Source organism: Salvia splendens, chromosome 14 (assembly GCF_004379255.2).
Source record: "Salvia splendens isolate huo1 chromosome 14, SspV2, whole genome shotgun sequence".
In the NCBI taxonomy this organism is placed as follows: Eukaryota; Viridiplantae; Streptophyta; class Magnoliopsida; order Lamiales; family Lamiaceae; genus Salvia; species Salvia splendens.
In genome coordinates, this window is record NC_056045.1 from 9,166,130 (window position 1) to 9,190,011 (window position 23,882).

The following is a 23,882-nucleotide window of genomic DNA, read 5'->3' on the forward strand; positions in this document are numbered from 1 at the left end:
GTGGAAATCCTGCATGGGTCCACTAACTCCTTGTTCGGTCGAATACTGAGACCGAACTGCTTTGGTTGCCGATCTGAGAGTAGAGCTTGATGCCGACCTGAGAGCAGAGCTTGATTTGTTGGCTTTTACCGAGCTGTAGGCTGAGGCCGAACTCTTTGGTAATGCCGAACTCATACTCTTCCTTGGGCTTTGGGCTGATGGGCCGTCATTGCTGTTGGGCTTGTTTAGTACGCACCCCATCAGCCTCGATTTTCAATATTGTCTTTGCCTCAAGCCATACCTTGAAAATAATACTATTAATTCTTTTATACTATTTGTAATTATTTACATGAAATATAGATGGAAAGCGAAAAAATAAAACGTAAAGAGAGAAATAAAATGTTTTATAAGCTATTCATAGCTTACAAGGATAAATCCCTAAATTTTGAATTTTTCTATTTTAGGAGCCAATCTTTTTCAGAGACTAATTAAATTGAGTAGTAGATTGATGGCGGGCGGTCCGCGGGAGTTGAAAATTTCCAAAGGCAAGACGCTGCTTTTCCCGCTTATATTTGAATTCTCATCCCCTTCCCCCATAAATTCCAATACCAATCCAGCATTTTCCACTTCACCACTGCTGCTAAACCCTAAACAACAGGAATCGCAATGTCTGAGATTCAGAGCGTCGCCAGGTCCCTTAATCCCTGCATCTTTCACCTCCAGAAGCTTCGATTCGAGCTCAATTGCGCTTTATGGTAATTCACATTTCTCTCGATTTTCACCAATATTCATTCATTTTTTGCCTAGATTCTATGTATTATTGCGCGTTTGGTTTGAAAAATGAATCCTCACATTCCTCTTCTCTTCCTATAGTTTGAACATGCTTAACAAGCCGATCTTGCTTCCGTGCAATCACGTTTTCTGCAAGTGAGTTGACCGGGCCTGTTAATTTTGACTTCCTCTCATTTTTAGGATCCCTGATTTTACCCAATTATTCTTGCAGTTCATGTGTTGAATTTATCAGCCATTGCCCCGCGTGTCAGCAGCGTTTTACCAATCAAGGTGCTGTTTTTACTTTTCAATTTCACTCAAGAAATGTCAAGTTCAGTCTCTAGCTGGCATTTCTGGTTTCATAACTGTAAACTCAATTGCTGGGTGATAAAAAAAACTTGTCTTGCAGAAATCAGGCCAGCCTTTCACATGGAGAACATTGCGGCTATTTACAAAAATCTGGATGCTACTTTCAACTCTTCGATCTTGCCGCTTATATCTACTGGTAAGTAGTAACAAAGGAAAGAAAACAACTAGTTCTAGTTTATTATGTTGAAATAGCACTTACTTTATGTTGATTTGCGGTTCTGTAGGTTCTAATATCCCAGTTTTGAGATCTATCGTGACTGATCAAGTGACAAATAACCTTGGTGTGATGGTGTCTAAAACGAATGATAATTGCCCTGACCCTGCTCCAAGTAGGATTAAGTCAGCTAAGTGTTCTGTATCAGAAGAATTAGATGTGAATCATGCTCTAGAAATTTGGCCTGGCAGCTCCCCTTCCTCTGTTGATACTAAACATGTAGATCAACATAGAAGTCCAGGTTGCAGAAATGAGGTGAGACTCAAGGCTTCATTTTCATGCTTTGTAAAGTCTGTTGTTCTGCGATAAATAACACCAATCATTTGCTGGATTGATGTGATACGACATGATGCACTTCTTTTCTCTAATGCTTCAAAGCTCAATCTACAGGATGTAGGTAAAATTAGAGTTAAGAGCTCTGCTGGAGATCAATTAGGCATAGTTTCTGGTGAGGTGGATACAAACGACACATATCATGCAAGGGAACCTAAGAGACAAAAGAAGCTAAATTATGGACCATCTGGTGCAGCTTTGCAAAGCCACACATACAGCCAGAAATTAGTTTCTAATTCTGATGCTGCAGCTTCTAAGCTTGAGGACTGCAAATCCGCAGAAGATGCTTCCATCATTTCTTCAACTGCACCCTGGGATGCATCAAATGTGGATGGATATATTTGTGCTCTTTGCCATTCTTCAAAGATAACAGAAGTAATTTAAACAAAGATTATGTTTTTAGTTCCCTTGATATGAAGTTGATCTATACTCTTCGTTGATGTTATTTTAATGGAGTATTTCTAAAAGGTGCCAGATTGTCACTGTGCTTTACTCTAGGTTTGACATGTCTAATGTCTTGAATTGTTGTGGCAGGGAACTGGCCAAATGCTGCACTATGCTGGCGGAAAGGAGGTAGCAAGAGATGAAGCAGCTTATTCCAAGACAATACCTGTCCATATCAAATGCATAGAATGGTATAGAATTTTCTTATAATAACCTTTTATTTTGCTTACATTTTGGTATTGGATCCTTATCTATGCAGGAGGAGCAATAACTTTGGTCTGTGTGAACTTTACTCTTATAATATATTATTAAATCTTTTTAGCTAGTAATATAATTTCTGATACAATATAAATATACCACTTCATAAAAAAATTCCGTATATCTTGGCTGATCTGTAAAAATATGTCTTGCATTTTGGAAACTAATACTTTGATAAAGAAACTGTAGGAATATGGAAAATTGACAATATAAATAGCTGTCACAAATATAAATATTTCACTTGTTAGAAGTTTCAGTATATCTCGGCCAATATGTAAAATATGTCTTCATTAAATTGCAAGAATTTGGAAAATTGACAAGAAAATGTGCACTTGTGCCACTCCCCTTTAAGTTATAACTTTGTCTTGGTAACAAATCATTTTGGACTGCTATGGCCTCTTGTTTAAAGTATCTTCATTTTTATTGCATATTTCAAAGGTTTGAGACATGCATTTCCTTGAGATGTTGGTCCATTTCATCATTATATGCCTGATAAAAAGTGCAAATTATGCTCAAGCAGCCAACCTTGACTTAATTTATGTTGTTGAATTTTTTTATTACAGGGCCCCTCAGGTCTATTTTGTGAATGATACTATTGTGAATTTGGAGTCTGAATTAACGCGAGCTTCTAAGCTCAAGTGCAGTGGTTGTGGGCTGAAGGGAGCAGCTCTTGGCTGCTTTGCAAAGTCCTGCCGCAGAAGCTATCACATTCCTTGTGCTCTGGAGGTGCTAGGCTGCAGATGGGACTGTGTAAGCTGGCTATATTTTCCTAGTAATACTTATTTAGTTTGTCCTCTCAGTTAGTTTGATCCCCTTGGTCTGATCTCTTATAAACCTGCATGTGATGCACAGGGTGAATTTTTAATGCTTTGTCCAGCTCATAAATCAATTAAATTTCCAAGCGAAAAGTCTAACTCCAGAAAGCGTCCCATTGGAGAGAAGTGCTCTGTGCCCATTGAAATGTAAGGAAGTTTCTTCATATTACTCACTCAATATTGTAATTCAATATTTTATGGAAATAATAGACTCTTAGCTAGAACAGCATCTCACTGTTGGGATAATGTTTGTCTTGGTCAGTAGCTTCTAACATAACATTAAGTCATTAACTTAATCTTTTCCAACTATTTGGTAAACATGTTTACTCTTTCCAGCAAATAGGAGATACTAAAGAAGGATGTGTTCACTTGAATTATTTAAATAGTCCTCCTAAATACAATGTGCAGGTTTTCTATGAATTTTGCTTAACATTCTACTGAATAGCTTTTGCACAAGTGTGAGTGACCTTTGCTTAATCTAATGAGATTAGAAAGAATGTTAGGAGTCAAACAGATTTAAGTTGATTTTTATAAATTTCTTGATAGCACTGCACTGGCTGGGCTGGGAACGGTCGAAGAGGTAATGACCTGTTTATAATCTTCTATTGTTGCAAGTGCAGTACACCTGAACAGCAGAATATTTGCTCAACCTCCCCAAGTAGGCCTGAACAGTTGGTTCTGTGTGGATCTGCTCTATCTTCCGAGGAGAAGGTTGGTTTCTATTTTATGTTTATTTAGTAAAACCACGTCATTCATCATGTTTCACAGAGACTCTCTCTTTTGCTTCAAGTATTATGAATATGCACACTTGATTATGATTTTGTTCCAGAGGCTAATTTCCTGTTTTTTCTTCTTCTCACATTTCAGTGTTTGGTGGCTAACGTAGCTAAAACTACTGGTGCTACTATGTACAAGTTCTGGAACCCAAATGTCACCCATGTGATTGCAGCTACAGATTCAAACGGTGCATGTAGCAGAACTCTGAAAGTTCTCATGGCCATCTTAAATGGAAAATGGGTCCTCTCCATGGATTGTAAGCCTCGAAAACCTTGAAATATAGCTTAGCATATCATTAAGATTGTAAGCCTGGGGATGGTAACTGGTTTTTTCCCCATATTTCCTTCAGGGATAAAAGCTTGTGCGGAAGCAAATCATCCTGTTGATGAAGAACCTTATGAAGTTAACCTGGACAATCACGGTTTTCGTGATGGCCCAAGAACTGCCAGGTTGAGAGCATCAGAGAATGTAAGTTCACTTACTAAACCAGTGACAAATTCTTAATCGTTGAACATTTTACATTGAGAGAAAACAGTAGTACTCACAAAAGTTAGTTGGTGATTAACAATAAAATGCTTTCATTGTTGGATATAAGTTTCTTGACATAATCAGTGTGAATTTTGTTGGACAGGGTCCGAAGCTTTTCCATGGATTGAGCTTTTACTTCAATGGTGAGTTCGTTCCGTCTTACAAGAACGATCTCTTAGGCTTGGTTAGAGCCGGTGGAGGCAACACTATTGAGAGCATGGAGGAAGCAGTTTCAGAAAGGCAAAGTCTTGAAGATTTTTCGACTACTTTAGTAGTTTACAATCATGATAAGCCTCAAGGGTGTTCAGCAACGGAAGCAAGTTTTGTTTTGTCGAAGAGAGCAGCAGAAGCAGGGGACGTGGCGAGAAACATAGATGCTCGGCTCGTTCCACATACATGGATCTTGGAATCCATTGCTGCATGTAAAATCTTGCCATTTTCATCCTGATTAATTTTGAAAAAAGTAATTAAAATATTGTTAATGGAGATTGGATTCTTGTTGACGGATTAAAAGTGAAAGAATTCATATTCTTATGGGACGGGGTTCATATTCTTGTGGGATTGGGGAGGAATATATTTCAATTGATTTGGAAATTAGTGAATTTTCTGAACTCCATTTCAATAGTATCCATTTGAATAATTAAGGCATACTACTACTGCGCTGTATAAACTATAAATACAAAGTAAAATTAATAAACATCATAAGATACTGTTGATTAGCCTAAAATTCAAAAATAAAGATAAAACTAAATTATTTTATGTCTAAGTGGGATCCCACTATTATTGGTTTGCCGCGCCTCAATATTTAATCTATTTTTCGAGCATCTCCCGTTTTCCCCACAATACAGAATTAATAAATAATTTAAAAAATAAAAATAAAAATAAAAATACTGCTCTAGACCCTCGATTTTTTTTTAATTCAATCCTCTCTGTTTTTTTAATATAAATTAGAATAACAGACTTTATTTATTTAATGAAATGAGAATATAAATAAAATATTCCATGTCTTTTCTTTGTGCTCATCACTAATTCACTATGTTGAATATCGTCAAATACCCGTAGACCAAATTTGTTGCACTGATTTATTAAAAACGTTTTATAATCAACAACTGCCTATGGTTCCCCTTAGAAAATGATGGGATGGAATGGAATATAATTGGATAATAAATACTCCCCTAGTATATGATTGAGAGGCCTTATTTATTATTATAATTGAAAGGAATGATGAATAAATGAAATGATACAGGCTGTGACTGGTCAATCTCCAACGGTCACTTAAAAAATGATTAATATTAAATGATTAAATCCAAAGCCCCTTCCAAAATCGACCGTTTCCACCACCCCTCACCTTTTCTCTCTCTTCAGCTCTCTCTCTCTCTTTTGTAAGAGATGGAGACGCTCCTCCTCTTCTACCTCTGATCATTTCTACTCTTTTCCTCACCTTTTCTCTCCGAGAATGGGTTGTTTTCTTCGATGCTTCGGTGGTGACAATGCGCAGAAACGCCGCAAACATCGGGCCAGCCCTCCGCGCCAAGTAACCACTCTTTCCTTCTCTCTCATTCACATTTCGTGAAAATGTCTTCACAAACGCGATGGTTGTTATTTTAATTTTGATGCTTCGCTAGGTTTTATGTGATTGATCAGGTTTTAGATTGCTTACCTTTTCATACTCCGTTGATTTCGAGTATGCGATTTCAGTTAATCTATATCGAGCTTCAGTAATTCTCCCCTAATTTCATCAGATTATCTATTTGTCTTGAACTTGTTATTCATGCTTCTCTATTCTGCTTGTTTAATTTAATATGGCAGAATTAATGAGTAGGATCCCACTGCTTGTTCAATTCAGTTCAAGTTAAGTCAATGAAGAAAAGTATTTTCAGTTTTCAGTGTTATACAGTTGTTGTCTTCGTGTTTTTTTTAGGCTGAAAATGTCAATCATGAATTTTGTGATGTGCAGAGAAACAAAACACAAAATGAGCTGGAAAACAAAATCACTGCACAACGGTCTGTGGCAGAAACTAATCCTGCTAACTTGCTCTTGGAGGTTTTGGAGTTGGGGTGAGCCTTCTTTGGCCGTATTGAATATTATGCTATTAATTACAGAATCGTAATTCATCTTCTAGTATGGAGTGTTTGATTTTCATGAAAAAATGTGATATTCATGTTTTTCATTTTGCTTTGATCTTTTCCTAACTACTGAAATTTGGAGTATAGGAATAAACCTGAGGTGGTGGAGCGAGGGAGCCCTATCCCAAGCCCCAAGAAGAGTCCGAGCGTGAGTCCAAGGGAAAGAGTTACATTTAACTCAAATGTCAAGACATACGAGCATGTTCGAGTCCATGACAGCATCGAGTCATTGCCAGGGGGTGTGGCTGAGGGAGAGAAGCAGGAAGATTTGAAATCACCAAGTCATTCACGGTCACTATCTAAAGAGGATGATTCTGTCACATCCAGTGTTGCATCTTATCCTCCAAATCATAGGTATCATAATGCCAGAGAAAGTGATGATGAAGCTGAAGAGTATGGTGATAGCGATTTGGAGGATTTGGATGATGAAGATGACAATGAAGATGATTACTACTCCGATGAAGATACGAATGCTAGATTTCCTGGCCATCAAGTGTGGTCTGAACCTGTTGTAACTGCATCAATGGAGTCGAGGACAGGAAGCTCTTCAGCTCCAGCCACGAGGCAGGAAGTAGAGAGCGTGATGGTGAAAACTCAGCTGCCCGACGAGGAAGCCAAGGAAATTGGATCAAGAACCAATGCTAGAGACAGAAGCGATTATATCAATTCAGTGCTCAACCCTGTTGAGAATATTACTCAATGGAAGGCTGCAAAGTCAAAAGGGACAGTTGTAGTAAAGCCACAGAAGGAGAACTTTGAGGCTCCTCGTATGTCGTTTAGCTCAGAGCCCATATTTGGGCAGGCGCCCTCTAGTTTCAAGGCAAAGTCTCATCAATCAAAAAATGGAAATCAAGAAACATTGGTTGATGCAAGTCTTTCAAATTGGATAGGTACTCCTGAAGTTGCAACCTCCAAGAAGACTAGTTTTAGTGGCTTCGAGACAATCACTAAATCGTGGACAGCCACATCAGAAGGCTGCTGCACTTCTCCGATGAGCTTTGAAGATAGACCAATATTAGGCGCATTGACAGTTGAAGAGCTCAAGCAAATCTCAGCATCACCGTCCCCAAGAAAGTCTCCTAGTCGAAGCCATGATGAGATGCCCATTATAGGAAGTGTTGGTACCCACTGGAATGATTCGGGTTCAGCAAAGCATTCTGGTGCAGTCGCATCTTTTAAAGGCATACCAAACACAACCAGCAAGTACAGAGAGGTACCTTATTAATTATTTGAAAATACAAGATATTTGCATTCATGACAACTCTTGTTACTAAAACTTTATGTTATTTATGCACAGGATAGGACAGTTAATTGGCACTCCACTCCTTTCGAGACAAGATTGGATAGAGCTCTCAACAGAGGTGCTGCATGATGGCATGAGCTTAATTCATCAAGTGTCGAGACCTTTTTCGCTCCTTTCGGTTCCATTGTTTCTCACGTCTGAGAAGTTAGTATTCTGTTTGTGAATGAATTCCTGTAGTGTTTTGTATGCATACTTGATTTTTTTCTTCCTTGAATTCGAGGTTGTAATATGTGAAATGGATTGATTGGTTTGTTTTCGGAGGCACATAATAACTTCATTTCATTCCATCACTTCTACATTATTGTTTCCAACATTTGTACATTGCTTCAACTAAAAATTAGGTTGGGGGAGAAAAGTTGCCTTTATTTTCCCTAGCTGGAATTCACAATGACCATATCTCAGGCACCCAAAAGTTTTAACACTCAAAATCTTCGAGATTGGGAAACAAAAACCGTCGCCTCTGATCTGAGTTTCATTTAACAGACAAACTGAAAATCTCACAGCTTCTTGTGAGCTCTGCCTACTTAGCCCCTAAGGACTGGGGCTGCGTTGCTACTATCTAAGACGAGACAGGGGCTTCCTCGTCAACTTTTTTACGTTTTGTAGGTGGTGAGCTGGGCACACCTTCAGGTGCTTTTTGCTTCCCGCCTGCCATCTGAGAAGTTTCTCCTGGTGTTTTAGCTGGCTCACCTTCTGAAACCTTGTTTTCAGCTTCTACTGCTGAACTATCTTTCAACTCTTTCAAAGCATTCTCGCTGCTTGATGAAGCCCCCCTGAGTAAGTCTGTGCCTGACTTGCACTGCTTCTCAAACATCATCTGAAGATATTTTCCCTGTTCTTCAATCCGAAGCTGTAAATTTCTTTGAATCTGTACAATAGAAATCAGATTATGTCAAAAGCTTGGTACATCGCCTAACGTCTCCTCCCAAACAAGAAGCTATAATTAAGTAAAACAACAACTCGCATCTTGTGAATTTATGGTTTACTTATGCTATAACTCTTACTGAAAATGAGATGCTACAGGGAAAGACATGATTTAAAGAAATATAGAAGAAAAAAGTCCAATACAGCAAAGAAAAGCCCACTAGTTAACTGGACACATATTAAGAAATGATAGTTGAAGTGGTGAAGAAGATATGGTTAACATATTTTGTCTCCCTAAGGCAACATTGTCTAATTTTAGCGGAAAATAATGCAATGTAGGCAAATTTTGTAGGATATCCTGTCATTTCTCTACCAGGATAAGAGTCCGTGTTTTATAATAGCCTCAAATTGATAATGCAAAGTTTATGAAAACATAATGTTATTCGGTGATTTTTAGGCTTTAACCCTAAAACATGTACTCCCTCCGTCCCAAGATAAGCGAAGCACTTCTTTTGGGCACAAGATTTAAGGAATTGGTATTGAAATAAGTGGAGAGACTAAAGTATGAGAGAGGGAAAAGTAGATGAGTGAAGAGAATAAAGTAAGAGAGATGATTTTTTCCTAAAAATGGAAATGGCTCACTTATAGAGGGACATCCCAAAAAGGAATACGACTCGCTTATCTTGGGACGGAGGGAGTATAGTTTTTGTCACCTAGTATTATTTTCCACGTATTCCTTATGCCGTCAATTGGCTGATGTGGATTAATATTAACATACAATAACAGAGGGCGCTTGTAGAAATAGAAGATTAATAATAATAGTATATGGTTTATCTTTGTTAGATGGGCAATAATAGTAGTACATGTCTATATTTGGAGTGTTATGCACTATCCTATATTCATGGTAATAGGCTAATAGCACGATTATGTTCCCAGTTTGAGGCATGCACATTTTTGTTTTCACATGCATCAGAACAGTAAACCACCAGATTAATCAGTGACTGACTTCAATGGAATCAGTTAATAATCCATGCATCTCAACTCTCCATTACATGCATGACTGTCTAAGAGCACCAATTGTAGTAGATCTCTGATGTTGAGAAGACCTACTAAAAGAATGAAATTCATACCTCAAGTTGTTCATGGAGTCGCTTTTGGACTTCCATCTGTAATCGCAGTGCTTCAGTGATCTCAATACCCCTGTTTTTAATAAGAAAGATTCATTCCTATTAGCAACACAATCATATGGCACAGAAAGCTGCTAATAGGCAGACAAAAATCAACTTTTGCATATTTTTTCAAGATTACACATTTTAAAGATGCATGCCTAGTTCAAGCATTCATTCTATAACAATTTGTATACTGCATAATATGAACAGTCTAACAGTCAAATAATAAAACAGTACGTGGGAGACCTGGGTGCGGTTTTACAAGAAAGGAGCAGAGAGGATGAGACCAGAAGCTATTTGAAAGCTTTTATGTTGTTCATCTTATGATCTGCACTCAGCAGCCATACTTGGTCATATTTATGTATTAATTCAATTCTGTCAGTTCCAATTCCAGTTAAACTAGGGCATCCAGACAAGATGGAGTTACAGACTTAACCACACCCACTACAATTAACTCCAGCAAAGTACATTCATAAAACCATGATTTCACCAACTCACGTTTTTAAGTCCAGGGATGAAAATTCTTCAATGGAGGCAGGTTTCCTCTCCGTAGACTCTGAAAAAGAAAACCACAGTTCTTTCTTAGGCCCATGAGAAACTTATAGAACAACTCAGAAGACAATACACATACAGAGAAAAGAGTAGAATCTAATTTTGGAGGTTGTTAATAGGTGAAACAAGATTAATACAAGTAAGGTAAACATTACAGCCTTAGGCAATTTCATTTTTCAGAAAGGAATGTAACCATGGTCAAGACTGAAAATTTTGATGATGGCAGTAGGAATAAATAGTTACCAGGGGGGGACATAAGCTGGAGTACAGAAAAGAAAAGTGCATTATGATAATAAACAGAAATGGTTTCAATTGCAAATGGCATCTAGGACATACAATGACATCAGACAATTAAGACTGGCAGAGGATCCAATAGGAGAAAGAAAATTGGATATCTCCAATACTTTGAAGCAATAGAAAACATGCAGTTATTTTCTACTATAGTGTACGGATGGACATATTCTTATCACCTCCTCCATTCCAAAATCCAAAATAAGTGATGCGTATTCCGTATTGGGACGCCCCAATCTAAGTGACTTATTTCATCTTTTGGCAAAAGTTAACCCTTATTCTCTCTTCTCTCTCCTCTCTCCCTACTGTCTCATACTTTATTATCTCACTATTTAACTCACTAAACATCACTTTCTGAATTCCAGTGCCAAAATGAAATGCATCACTTAAGTCGGGACGGAGGAGTAATAGATAAGTTAAAGAACGATTAATAGAAGAACCTAATCATTTGAATACCAAGAGCAACGGATATGCTTCCACAACAATGGAACAACTGAAAAGAATGATGAATGGAAGGAAAGATAGAAAAACAAGGAAATCATAGTATACATAAAAAATAGGGGAAATCTCATGTGCACCTTCTGTTGTCTCTGGTTTGTATCTAGCTGTTCGGTACTTCTGCAATTCATGAACCAGATTAAAGAAGAGTGAGAAGCCATTATGTATGCAGCTTCAGAGAAAGGCCATTCCTACAGAAGAATACATACCTGTAGATGGCTTTTGACATGATAGATGGTCAACCCTTCAACTTTCATTAGTTTGAGAACACCCTTGGGGGTAGCTCCTGTAGCAGTGGTAAAATGATTCTGTAAGTGGCAACAAATTGATTTTATATCAGAGTAATTTGAAGCATTGAAACAAGAAGATGAAAGTACTTTCACTGCCACCAAGCTTGTTGACTGCTTCCAGAAAGGTCTCATGAAGTTCTGGGGTCCAGCGCATGCGTTGTTTTCCTGGAGCAGCATTAGAGGATGATTGAGCGCCACCAGTGCAAATTTCTCCAGATGTACTGGGAACTTGTTGCGGTATATGAGGCTGCTGGTTGGAGATACTTGTGCATTGCTGTGAATGCTGATATGAACAAAACGTTATGAGATACCTATTATATAAGATTATTTTGTTATCAACTCTACTCAAAGAAGATTGATGATAACCATTACAGAAACAAGGCAAAAAAGTAAACGCCACCTTTGGTTCTGGTTCTGCAACACTTGCATCACCAAGAAGCCCACTCCAATCAGCAGTTAAAGCATCATTATCAGTAATACGCTGATCAGCCCAGTCTTGCCAATCATTGGGTTTACCTAGATCTTCATGAGGAATGGTGATGCCACTACTGTTACTTCCATACAACTGACTGCTCTGGATTGTTGTACTAATTGGGAAATCAAGAAAATCAGGCCATGTATCCGTGCACCAAGACTCATTGCTTTCTCTGTTAAAATGACTAGATGCAGTGGATTGAAGAAGTTGAGAATCAACAGAATGTGGTAATTTAACTGATTTTCCACTACTTGTTGATTGAGAAATGAAAGGGGATTGTGTAGGATGTTTTTCTTGTTGCTGTTGGACGGATGAAAAATGGAGATCAGTTGAAAATCCTGATGAAGAAGAAAATATATGTCCAACAGCCCCACTGTTGGAAGACAATGATGAAACAACAGCTGGAGGACGCTGCATCAGTTCCCTCTCTAAAGAAACCTGCTGTGGATAAGTCTCTTCCAGAACAGTTGATGGAATAGGAAATGCAGCAGATAGAGATGCTGAGGCCCCAACACTACTAATTTGTCTTGGGCCTGATCTTTGAATAGGTAAAGCATGCTTTGCTTCCATTGATGATTTGAGTGTAAACAACAGATATTTGTATGTAAGTTGTGACTTGTAAGCAAACAGTGCTTTTCTTCGGACACCTATTTATCTTATACCACAAGAACACCATCAAACTCATATTTTCAGAAGTAGGCATGCATATATGAAATGCTATAATTATAAAAACATAGAAAAGTGTGAGTCAGGGATAATTTCAGGCTTCAGCAATCCTAATTAACTCTGAACATGAAATGTGTGTCCAGGTCAAGGAAGCAAATAAACATAGAATACAAATTACAAAGCTTGGAGGACTTCTAAACAATTACCCGTAATTGATCAACCAATTTTGTAGGCAGTATACTAAAAGTTTGTAATTCAAGTATAAACCTATTATCTAATTCTAGTTCTGCTAAGATCAATTTTTTGTGGAATATTCCAACAAGAGAAAAGCATCAATTTTTAGCTAATCGATTATAGTACGCGAAAACCTGAATATATTTTTAATACCTTAACAGTGAATAAAAGCTTATTGATGGAAATCCATCTACTAATAATGCATGAAGTCGAGCGAGAAGAGCAAGATAAGGCTACTTTTTCAACTGGATGGACCGGTTACCAATAAACCAATATTTGTGTAATACTTACAAGTCCATAGAAATCTCCCAGGAACTTGTCCAAATTCCAAAAATATGTAATCTCTCCCCTTGATAGAAGACAATAAATTGCAGAATCAAACCATGCACCACCTATTACAGTAATCTAACAACTTACGCAATTCTAAAAGTAAGACAAATTCCAATGTTTGGTGGCATAGTTTGTGTAATGTAGGTGCAAAACATATCAACTAGAAGGTAACATGTAGCATTTGATAAGCTAGCAAATCCCGTATCCTCTCCATTCGCTAAATAACTTACTCTGCACCATCACCATCGATGCACCACGAGCATCGGCATCTTTCATAGCAAAAGAGGAATGCCCCTAGTTCGGCTAAAATCAAATCCTATAAACTAAGCTCAGGAGTAATAAACTAGTGGTCCTACAAATACCAGATTGTAGAAATTAATCCCAATTTTAAAAAAATAAAAATAAATCACCAACTACGCATGCTCAAACCATGATAAAGAGGCAACAAGAGAAATTTAGAGAACGCGAAGCGCGTTTGTGGATAAGATTCAAATATTCACTCGGTGATAGTTGAAACTAGACAGAAATTGAAGCAAATCCAGCTAGAACCGAATCGATCAGGAGCAAAAGCAGGAAGCTCTTACCTAGAATTAGAAAAAAGAATCGAAATAGAGAATGTTACAGCAGCTCCATCTGGAATTATTGAGATGAGAAATGAAAAATTGAGGCCACAATCCGGTGATATAAAGTAGTACTAATAGATTTCGCCGTGCTGAGAGGTTCGGTCGCCGGCGAGTGGCGGAAAAGAATTTTATAATTTGAGTTTGGATTTGGATTTGGATTTGGATTCTCTTCTAATTATATACTCATCTCCCAACAAGCCTACTGTGTTTACTTGTCGTTTTCATCTTTTTTTTCTTTTCTTTTTTCTGTTGTTAATGCTTAATTTTAGTTTTTTCATTCAAATTATTAGGAGTATTATTTTTACCAAAAGAATAAATCCTATTTTTAGTACTTCCTCTATCATATTACTACAATTTATAAGTGACTGATTTTTTTATTTTATTATAAATGATCAATTTTCTTTTTAACAAAAAAAAATATACTAGCACTTAATCGTTTTTATTTTCTTTTCTTATTTACTTACTTACTCTTTTTTTTCACTCTTACTTTATTCATTTTTATTTAATTTAATAAATATTATTTTCGTATATCTCTTGCATGAAAAAAAACAATCAATTATAGCGAGACGAGAGAGTTCAGTGATGTGGCTCTCCTTAAGTGATACTCCCTCCCTCCGTACAAGAGGAGTTTCATTTCTTTCCGATGCGAGTTTTAAAAAATATTTACAAAAGTAGGTGAAAAAAAATAGTCGAATAAGGATCTCACTTTATACTCCCTCTGTCACATTAGAAATGAAACATTTTTTTTTTGTTATCCTATTGAAAATGTAACGTTTCTTAAAATGAAAACAACACTATCTCTATTTTTTCCTCTCTCTTACTATACTCTCTTTTCATTAACCCACAAAACAACACTGTATAAAATTTCATGTCAGAAACCAAATGTTTCATATTTATTGGGACGGAGGAAGTATATATATTGGTTTGAAATAAAATGTTAGTGAAATGAGTTAATGAAAAGCGGAGTCTATATACCATTTATAGAAAAAGTAAATTGAGACTCTTATTCATGAACGAATCGAAATAAAGAAACGAGACTGCTATTATGGACAGAGGGGAAGGAGTAATTGACATTAAGATCATGAATGAAAGCAATTTGAGAAAGAGAGTTCTATACTCAAATTACAGGTACATTTCAATAGTATAACATTCTTTTTAACCCAACTCACCTAGATTGCACCTAGATTGCACCTAGATTGTGAGGCGATGATATACTACTAAATTGTCCTAAAATCATAATATCAACTGCGTGTATCATACTATAATCTTAATTTCCACAATACAAATTATATATTTCGCACACCATTATCACTATCACAAGTCATAAAATACCAAAAATGATCTGCACTATATAATGACGTTTTTTTGCATTTTATGCTTATGTATTTATAACATTAACCCTTTTATCAACTTGCAGTTTGGATTCTTACAAATGAACAAAATATCACTTATATTCTCTCTTCTAACACAAGTTGCAGAAATAAACTCCTTATTGTTCAATCCCAAAACGTAGAATATTCCTCACAAAAATGCATGAACACACACATATAGATCCACATCATGACATCCATAACAAAAATATCTGAACATGGAAGAATAATTACACCATATATAGCCTATAAATATACGGAATTTTCACAAATTTTAAATTTGGATGAAATTCCTGAAAAAACATACTCCCTTCGTCCCACTATAAGTGAAAAATATTCCTTTTTCGACCGTCCCACTATAAGTGAGACATTTACTTTTATTGCAAAAAACAACACGCTATCTCTCTCTTGTTTTATCCTTTATCCTATTTTTTCTCTCTACTTTTTTCCCACTCATACTTTATTCTCTCTTTATTTAACCACTGTCTAAAAACTTGTATCCAAAAGAAATGTATCACATGTAATGGGACGAAGTACTATTTATTTAACTCACTAAACATAACATTCTTAAAATCTGTGTGCCGAAAAAGAACAAATGTGGGATGGAGTGAGTATTTTATAACCAATTCCTCTTAACCCTCCACACAAGATAACAAGAGATGGAACAACTTTGTCCCTCCTAAGTACTCGTTCATCACTTGGCTCGCGCTTCGAGGACGTCTTGCTACATGGGATATGCTTCGCTTTCACTTCTTGGAGAATCTGGATTAGACATGTCAGAATTGCGGCCTTCTATAAGAATCGGCAGATCACCTCTACTTCAAGTGCACGAAGACTTGGGCAGCGTGTGGGAAGATTATGTTGTGGCTCAGTATTGCTAGGAGATAGACGACTCTAAAGAGTGTCATCAAATGGGTAGGCCGGCAGATTCGAGGGTCACAAATTGTTCAGATGGTGAAAAAGAATGCACTTATGACTTCAATGGCGATTATTTGAAGGACGCGAAATGTATCTTTTAGACCAAGGAAGCTACTTATAGCATTTTGTATTCCCGTTTCCCTCAAGAGCAGGTTCTACTCCACCTTCCAGACAGATGATCGCTCACATAGGTTTTTGGATGGTTTGGTCGACTTGCCACATTTTGAGTCACTCATCAGGGTACTCTTTTTTCCCTTGGGGAGTTTTATCCCATGGGGTTTTATCCCCAAGGGTATTAACGAGGCCCGCCCACCCTGGGTTTAGATGGGTGGCTCGAAATGGGGCTACCTTGTCGGGGCATCTCCCCTCTAGTTTGTGTTCTTGGTTGTTTCCATGTTGTTTTAGTTTGGCCGTCTTGTGGCTATGTTACTTGTTTTTCCTCAAGTATGCCCGAGGGTATGATGTAAGCGTCGGTTTTGTTGATATTCAATTTATTTATTCATAAAAAAAATAGATGGAACAACTTTGTTTGTGTGAGTTGGTTAGTGATAGAATGGTTAGTGATAGTGATGGAACAAAACAACATTGATTGTGGGAGTGTCTAGGGCCAACGGTCCCGGATTCAAGTCGACTGTGATGCAAGCTTTAAATTTCGATTTATTTGCCAATTATAAAAAAGAGATAGAACAACACCGTGGGTGAGTTAGCTTAGTCATAGAGTGGTTAATATCTGCGGCCAAAGGTTTTGGGTTCGAGTTAGCAGGGACGCAGCAATAAAAAAAGCGATAGAACAACACTTCAAGAATCATCAACTCATGTATAATGCATAGGACATAAGATTAGGCAACATTGTTCATGTCAAATGTAACTGGAATTCTCAATACCTGATGTATATTTACACACAACTACATTAAATTGACTAGGAAATGTTCATCCTGTCAATTGAATGAACAGCACAATCATGTAATATTGGATCTTCCTGTTCCAGAACAGACATGAAATGTATAAAGGCACCAAATTCTCTCACCCACCTCACCTACAAGCATTATCAACAATAAATATCAGCATTTTTAGACTCAAACACACATTTCTTAACAAAATAAGTACAGTACAAAGAATTATGGAATATATGTTTACTATGCATATCAACATTTTCAATATGCAAAGCAAGATGAAATGAAGCTATTCATTGTCATATTCATCCAGCTACCTAAAATGTACAAAAATGCAATTTCATCTCAGAACTCTAGGCCAGGCTAAAGGCAGAAATTTATTTCATCTGTAAATCAAGTGACATGCAATGCAACTTAATTATATTTGAAGTGTGCTCTCACTAGGTTCGAACACAGACGTGGGTCAGGGCCTACCTATTAGTGTTTATAAAATACACAATTCTAATTATCAATATTCTGGGAAACTTGCTACCTAATTCTTGGATGTTCTTGATATTATATGTTTTCAACTTTTGATGAATTTTTTTTCTCTGATAATCATTCATACTGTTCACAATAGCATTTGATAATTCAGTTTGACAGGTAAAAAGCATCAGATAGAAAGAGTAGCACAATGGAAGTTTTTAAGCACAAAAAGCATACAGAATTTCAGTATAAATAGGAGCAGCATTACCAGATAGAGCTTCCTGTTTACTTAAAGATTTAAATAATAAATAAATAAATAAAGTGCATGGATATTTATGAAGATAGAAATAAGCAAACCCACACTCTCTATGCTCCAGTGTACCGGCTAGACAACTGCAGCGCCTGTCCAAAATGAACCAATTTACAGGACGAAATTATCTGCAATCCGAAAAGACAGTGATAGCAACTGACCTGGTTGCCAAAGAATTTCCTATCAGCTGACCCTCTAGCTCACGGAGATAAGATCTGAACAACTTTGACCTACAATTACAAGAATATATTTTTTCCATTTAGAAGTGGAAAACCTTCCCAGTCTAGACCTTCATAAGGTTCTAAAAACAGTAATTTGGTGAGGCAAAACACGGCCATAAAAATGTTTGAAAATGAAAATGTACCATGAAGGAATTGCAACTGCTGCAAGGACTGGGGGGAGTTGCCACAATTGATTGACTTTACTGCTTATTAAAACTTCTAAGTAGTCAACAATACTTTTTTCCTGATATGGTCAGATACACAAGAATCAGAAAATACTGGAATGCTTTCTAGTAGCACGGTCAACTAATTTTTTCTATTTCTTTGGAAATGGTAGTAGCATTGTCAGCTTAATGTTAAGTCAACTGACATGCACTAGCTAGAAAGTGGATCCTACTGGAATTTAACTACTCCATGGAGCTTGAGGGACATATAAACACAAAATGGGAGATATCCATTCTTCCTTGGAGCACATTCAATGATTGCTGCCGACAGTAACACAGTCAAATGAGGATCTACAGGAAACAACACTTAAGCGTTGGGTTAGCACACCAAGCAAGAAGGTATACAACATTACACAATTTTGCTTCTAGTGAGCTGAAAAAACATATTGGGTGTCAGAAGCCACTCACTTTGAATAACTCTATGATCTCAATGTGCATAGTGCAGCATCTGAGAATATGAAACTGTCACATTTTTCCAGTTTACAAACAGTGGTACAGAAAGCAAACAAGTGAATGTTTAAGGTCCAGTGACAAGAGTGAACCCAGTTTCACTTTTCAATCACAATGCACATTGATCCACATGTATAGAACATTAGAATTGGTATGACAGTATTTTTTCATCATTCAAAGGGGTTCTAACAAAAAAATTAGACTCAAGCAGAAGGCACTCCACTAAGTGAAAAAATCCATCCATAAACATCATATTCAGTATTAGTTGGATAGAATGCCAGGAATGATCACCTTAGAATTCATCAGGCCCTCATTCGGAAAAAAGTTCTGAGACTTTCCTGGTGGTAAGCTGATCACTTCGTGATAGAGCTTTGATATGGCAGGGAACTCATATGAAACAGACATCAGATGCTCAAGTAGAGCGCTCCATTTATTTGCTACACATCCTAGCAACAAGAGCTCCTACAATGGGGGGAGAGAGACAGAATTAACAGAGAGGAGAAAATTCATAAAATTACCTTTTTGGTCGCAATACACTTATAACAAGAAAATGAGAAGTTAAATGATAATGGTTCCATTAGCTTACTATCATTTCACTGATATCATCATTCTGAGCTGGGAGATTTAATCGTTCAAATACTTGAGTCCATTGGCCTTCTGGTGCAGAAAAAATCAGGCTGGCACCAGATATCATCCTTATGGTCCGCTTATCAAGCATATATGACAGGCTTCTTGCTCTCCAGTGATTCCAGTAATCTGATTCAAGTGGCAGCTCCTCGCCTCTTTACAGCAACATGAAGTAAAAAATTAAATATGTAATTTTAGATCAAAACTCGGATCCAGTCCACACTAGCAATAACTACAGATGCCTAACTAAAGTATTTGAAAAAACTTAGTCCGCATAAAGCAAGTAGAAACAGCTAAATAGTCTGAAAAGTAGTTTTCAGCTCTAATCCGTAGAAGTGATAGTTCAACCTGATTGTGAATCCATAATCTGAAAAGGCTCTTAAATACACTTTTAACTGAAATGATCCAGATTTACAATATCCCAACTGAGAACCAGAACCTGAGAAAACCTACAGGTGCTCAGATATTCCATAGTTAAGCCTTTTACTATAAGGGGCATTTACTTTTGAGGAATAGCCTAGAAAGATAAGAATGGTATAGGCTGATCTGTTATTTGATTGGGTGGATTGGACTTTGGGATATCCAAAGGCTCTTGAGAGTTGTTAGCATTTCAAATTTTCAATAAATTTTAGTTTATTCATATCCCATTTAAACTTGAAAGAAAGGATTGGAGATATCCCAGTAATGAGAATAAACATACTCAATCATGTACCTAACCAATCCTGAAAAGTAAACACCCCTAAAGAAAGCTTGTGAAACATTGGAGCCTTTACAAGAAGCAGGACATTGTTTCAGTCTATATACCTCTATATCAAACCAGAGAAAGCTAAGGTACTCAAAAGAGCTGAATCCCTACTCCAAATGGGAAAATGGTAGGTCCTCTAGATGATCTAGACTATGCGATCTTAAGTACAATTGCTAGGGGAATACGTTCTAGAAGCTCGGATGACTGGTTGCCATGGGCAAAATCAGCTTATATTGTCAAACTAAGTAAATTTAACAAATCAATCTTCTTAAACCAAAATAACCCGTTTACCGTTAGTCCGTTACAGAAGTTTGCAGACAAATGCAACCTAGAAAACATAAAAAAAATGTTCCTTTTTAACCACTTCCTCATTTCCATATAATATGAATTGAGGAGCTCATTAAAAGCAACTATACTAAATTTCTCAAAACCAGCCACAGAATATTTTATAAGGTCCAGAAAGTCAGGAAATTACATTGTGGACTGCTTCAGCAGCTCTGAGTTTGACGTACTCCCAAGCTCATCATGCATTTTTGTTCTTAGAGTTTTCCAGATATTTTCCAACACAGCCTCCGCTACAGTTGAGCATGATACTGCAGATTGCCTTATCCCAAGTTTCTGGATAGCGGTCTCATTTAAGTTGGGTCCATTTGAGGGAAGCAGCATTAATTTTTCAAGATAAACATCAAGGCCATTGCTTTCCCTCCTCTTAAGATTGCTAATGTCCATCTCAACTGATGCTGTAGCTACAGCTTTTAAATGAGATTCCCTCAGGGGAAAGGTATGAATCAGATGCTCTAACACAAGATCCTTCGCTCTAACCAGCATCGCACATGACAAATGAGCGAGACCCTGCTCAAAACGCATTAAGAGAACTGAATCAAATGAAGATACGGAGTAATGAATAACCGAAATTGATCAATTCCAACTCATATGGGATTCAGAAACTCTTCACCTGAGGAAAATTAGGATCCAATGTTAACTCATGTAAAAGAGCATCAAGCTCTTCAACAGATTCTTCATAATCAGCTGAACTGAGTAGTGCCTTCATCACCTAAACGTATTTACAAAAGCATAAATTGAAATTTCAATATGCTGAGACAAATTTCAGGTATGCCAGTTGAGTAGAAAACCTAGGGTTGCAGGCGCACAATTTCGTTGAAACACTTTCTAGTAAATATTCATGAATGCTCAGAGCTGTTCCGAATTAAAGAAGAGAGCTGAAATTGGGGAATGAATTGCTCACATTCTCTAGAAAGAGCGCCCATTGGAATGATCTGTTGATGTTATTGGAGTCCCAATTCGCGAGGCGGCCGGTTGATTGATACCCAGACGCCAGAATCAACATATCAATGTAGTTTTTGATCAACTTCATTAAATCTTCAATTGCTATTTCAGGGTACGACCAACCCATTCTCTGATTCTGCGAGTTCTAAAACTCTAAATTGGGAACCACCGATTCGATTCAATTGATCAACTATGGCCATTGAGATATGAGAAGAGTGTATGATTTTCCCGCGCTTTTGCAACATCTTTTCTTTTGCAATGGTTGTCAATTTTCAAATCCTCCCACCATTTCATGAAACATAGGAACACTTTTTTATTCCATCCGTACCATAAAAATAGCTCATATCCATTTAGGATTTTAGTCCCTAAAACCGTTAACTTTTCCCAAAAATTTGTTATTTCACATGTACTACAAAAGTGGTACGAAAAACTAAATTGAGATTCGGTTTAATTCAATCCGGTTTAATTCAACTAGTATTAACACCCGAGCTATACACGGGACATAAGAGTTTCAGATAATGAATATAAAATATAATAAATATATAGAAAATAAGAATTGAAAGAAATATGAAAATTTAAAAACACAGAAATGTACTTATCTTGTCTCACTCAAAATGAAGAATTTACTACTCCACAGTGAATGAAACATTTATGCAATTTTAATTTATAATCTAAGTGAAGTAAAAATAATAAAATTAATGACAAAAATAAGATGTGTGACTAATGATCAAAGAGTATGAATTAATTAGAATAAGATATACAAATAAAGGAAATATGTGTGAGTAAAGATGTTTATTGAAAGTGGTATGCAAGTCATTAATCCAAATAAAAGGTAAATTAATATATAAATTTAATAGCTTAATTTATAAAAAAATAATTTGAAAAAAATATATGGAATATTAAACATATCCACATTAAATATATGAATAATTTAAATCATAAAAATTTAAAACATCTTTGAGAAGTCAAGTTAGAAAATTTGAATTATCCAATAATCACATTTTAGTTGACTGTTTATTTCTTTCTTTTTATTTCAGACCATAGCATAACTTGATATACATTTCCAAAGACTAAATGAATTTTTTATATTAGAAAGAATAAATTTCTTACTTCCCGCCACATATACGTATAAAAAGTAAATTACTTCACTTAAAATAACGATAATATTTTATGCATCTTGTTTGTTTTGAATAATGTGAGAATTTACCCTACTCTTTATATTAAAAAGTATTGCAATAAATGATTAAATCTCAATTTTAACCTAAATAAATGGAATACAAACTAAACTCTCTAGCACAATTCCATTTTAACTCAAATATAAGGCTAATTAATATATAAATTTAGTAACTTAATTATAAAGAATTTAATGGTAGTGCACTATTTAAATGTGTTTTAACACTTCTTCAAGAAGTTAGCATTTTATTGGGCTATTATTTGTCCAATTGTTTTTGCCTTAAAAAATTATTTTTGAATAGAAGACACTTCATCTTTTCATTTTCCTCCAAAAAGGGTATTAAGGACTTTTCATCAAACTACACTTTAGATTAGTATAGATTCCAAAAAATATTGTATTCAAGTAATATTAACTGTTCGTTCAATGTCAAATTACGAGTTATTCTGGCTTACTCTTTAATTTAATTATTTTTTGTGTTTAATATGAAAATATTTGTTAATTAATTTAAGTATGCTATCTAAATTTAGTTAATTAACATATTTTATATGTGGTTTAGTTCAAAAATATTATTTATTATTTCATAGAACAAATCATAATTGACGGGGTTTACTATTTAATACTCCATCTGTCCCTCAAGAATATGCATTTTTTTCTTTTTTAGTCCGTCCCACAAGAATATATATTTTCTAATTTTAGAAAGTTTTTTCTCTCTATTGAGGTGGGACTCATTCTCTACTAATAATATTTTATTTACTTTTTCTCTCTACCTCTCTCATACTTTATCAAATTTACATTAAAACTCGTGCCGACCCGAAAGTGCATATTCTTTGGAGACGGAGGGAGTAGTAAAAAAATTCTCAACACCTCTTGAGAATATTATTAAATCCTGCTCTTTCATGACAAATCATAAAGAATAAGAAGAAAAATGCTAAACAAATCATAAAAGAAAATATAACTAATTCTATTATACATACCGAAATACAAAAGCGACTATTTTTAATGGACAAAACGTGTTACTAAATTAATACTTCCTACATCCTAAATAGTTAAGAAGTTTGTCTTGGACTTAAGATTTAAAAGAATAAAGTATGATTGAGAAACAATTTTTTTTTACCAAAAAACTGCCTCAATTATATCAATACAGTTCAAAAAAGAAATAATAGAAAGGGTATATTATATATGGGATGTACTCAATTGCTAACTAATTAACCATGCAAAATTAAGATCAATTTTTAACCATTAGATTATGAGATCTAGTGGTTCATATAATGCCAAGTGATTATATTTT

The 23,882-nt window shown here is 36.0% G+C and overlaps 4 protein-coding genes across 9 annotated transcripts; 2 read left to right on the plus strand and 2 right to left on the minus strand.

Moving 5' to 3' along the window:
* The first annotated feature begins 498 nt into the window (after positions 1-498).
* Positions 499-5,022, plus strand: LOC121763621 (BRCA1-associated RING domain protein 1-like). The gene is made up of 13 exons (XM_042159681.1): positions 499-734; positions 853-906; positions 983-1,041; positions 1,160-1,255; positions 1,344-1,588; positions 1,724-2,041; positions 2,201-2,301; positions 2,932-3,118; positions 3,221-3,330; positions 3,804-3,894; positions 4,051-4,216; positions 4,310-4,428; positions 4,592-5,022. Exons 1-13 carry the CDS (start codon positions 646-648, stop codon positions 4,934-4,936), a joined length of 1,980 nt encoding a protein of 659 aa, XP_042015615.1. The 5' UTR covers positions 499-645; the 3' UTR covers positions 4,937-5,022.
* Positions 5,023-5,821: 799 nt separating this feature from the next.
* Positions 5,822-8,205, plus strand: LOC121765244. Its single transcript, XM_042161314.1, has 4 exons — positions 5,822-6,022; positions 6,446-6,546; positions 6,703-7,828; positions 7,913-8,205. Exons 1-4 carry the CDS (start codon positions 5,945-5,947, stop codon positions 7,985-7,987), a joined length of 1,380 nt encoding a protein of 459 aa, XP_042017248.1. The 5' UTR covers positions 5,822-5,944; the 3' UTR covers positions 7,988-8,205.
* LOC121765243 (protein PHOSPHATE STARVATION RESPONSE 1-like) lies at positions 8,159-14,042 on the minus strand. 3 transcript variants are annotated; one of them, XM_042161312.1, is made up of 8 exons: positions 13,872-14,042; positions 11,983-12,704; positions 11,670-11,865; positions 11,502-11,578; positions 11,373-11,412; positions 10,450-10,507; positions 9,913-9,982; positions 8,159-8,786 (listed from the first exon to the last, which is right to left on the minus strand). In XM_042161312.1, the coding sequence occupies exons 2-8, from the start codon at positions 12,625-12,627 to the stop codon at positions 8,478-8,480; spliced, it is 1,395 nt and encodes a 464-aa protein (XP_042017246.1). In that variant the 5' UTR covers positions 12,628-12,704; positions 13,872-14,042; the 3' UTR covers positions 8,159-8,477. The 3 variants fall into 3 exon arrangements, with proteins under 3 accessions (XP_042017246.1, XP_042017245.1, XP_042017247.1); XM_042161311.1 differs by having other exon boundaries at positions 11,983-12,712; XM_042161313.1 differs by having other exon boundaries at positions 11,670-11,893; positions 11,978-12,712.
* A 2,953-nt stretch (positions 14,043-16,995) lies between these two features.
* Positions 16,996-21,664, minus strand: LOC121765108. Of its 4 annotated transcripts, none has more exons than XM_042161149.1 (9): positions 21,380-21,664; positions 21,089-21,187; positions 20,609-20,985; positions 19,348-19,543; positions 19,053-19,223; positions 18,231-18,331; positions 18,028-18,096; positions 17,918-17,949; positions 16,996-17,234 (listed from the first exon to the last, which is right to left on the minus strand). In XM_042161149.1, the coding sequence occupies exons 1-9, from the start codon at positions 21,545-21,547 to the stop codon at positions 17,158-17,160; spliced, it is 1,290 nt and encodes a 429-aa protein (XP_042017083.1). In that variant the 5' UTR covers positions 21,548-21,664; the 3' UTR covers positions 16,996-17,157. The 4 variants fall into 4 exon arrangements, 3 of the variants coding, with proteins under 3 accessions (XP_042017083.1, XP_042017082.1, XP_042017084.1); XM_042161148.1 differs by having other exon boundaries at positions 17,918-17,958; XM_042161150.1 differs by lacking the exon at positions 21,380-21,664 and adding an exon at positions 21,267-21,368 and having other exon boundaries at positions 17,918-17,958.
* Positions 21,665-23,882: the final 2,218 nt, after the last annotated feature.

Excerpts from the sequence above, each read along its gene's own strand:
- LOC121765244 (XM_042161314.1), top strand. The coding sequence starts at position 5,945 with ATGGGTTGTTTTCTTCGATGCTTCGGTGGTGACAATGCGCAGAAACGC. Across the intron at positions 6,547-6,702 it reads TTGGAGGTTTTGGAGTTGGG|GAATAAACCTGAGGTGGTGG; the intron begins GTGAGCCTTCTT and ends TTTGGAGTATAG. Across the intron at positions 7,829-7,912 it reads CAACCAGCAAGTACAGAGAG|GATAGGACAGTTAATTGGCA; the intron begins GTACCTTATTAA and ends ATTTATGCACAG.
- LOC121763621 (XM_042159681.1), top strand. The coding sequence starts at position 646 with ATGTCTGAGATTCAGAGCGTCGCCAGGTCCCTTAATCCCTGCATCTTT. Across the intron at positions 1,042-1,159 it reads GCAGCGTTTTACCAATCAAG|AAATCAGGCCAGCCTTTCAC; the intron begins GTGCTGTTTTTA and ends CTTGTCTTGCAG. Across the intron at positions 4,217-4,309 it reads ATGGGTCCTCTCCATGGATT|GGATAAAAGCTTGTGCGGAA; the intron begins GTAAGCCTCGAA and ends TATTTCCTTCAG.
- LOC121765108 (XM_042161148.1), bottom strand. The coding sequence starts at position 21,547 with ATGGGTTGGTCGTACCCTGAAATAGCAATTGAAGATTTAATGAAGTTG. Across the intron at positions 19,224-19,347 it reads ATGATATCAGTGAAATGATA|GAGCTCTTGTTGCTAGGATG; the intron begins GTAAGCTAATGG and ends CCCCCATTGTAG. Across the intron at positions 17,959-18,027 it reads GGAAATTCTTTGGCAACCAG|GCGCTGCAGTTGTCTAGCCG; the intron begins GTCAGTTGCTAT and ends CATTTTGGACAG.
- LOC121765243 (XM_042161313.1), bottom strand. The coding sequence starts at position 12,627 with ATGGAAGCAAAGCATGCTTTACCTATTCAAAGATCAGGCCCAAGACAA. Across the intron at positions 11,894-11,977 it reads GAACCAGAACCAAAGGTGGC|GTATCTCATAACGTTTTGTT; the intron begins GTTTACTTTTTT and ends CTTATATAATAG. Across the intron at positions 11,413-11,501 it reads ATGTCAAAAGCCATCTACAG|AAGTACCGAACAGCTAGATA; the intron begins GTATGTATTCTT and ends CATGAATTGCAG.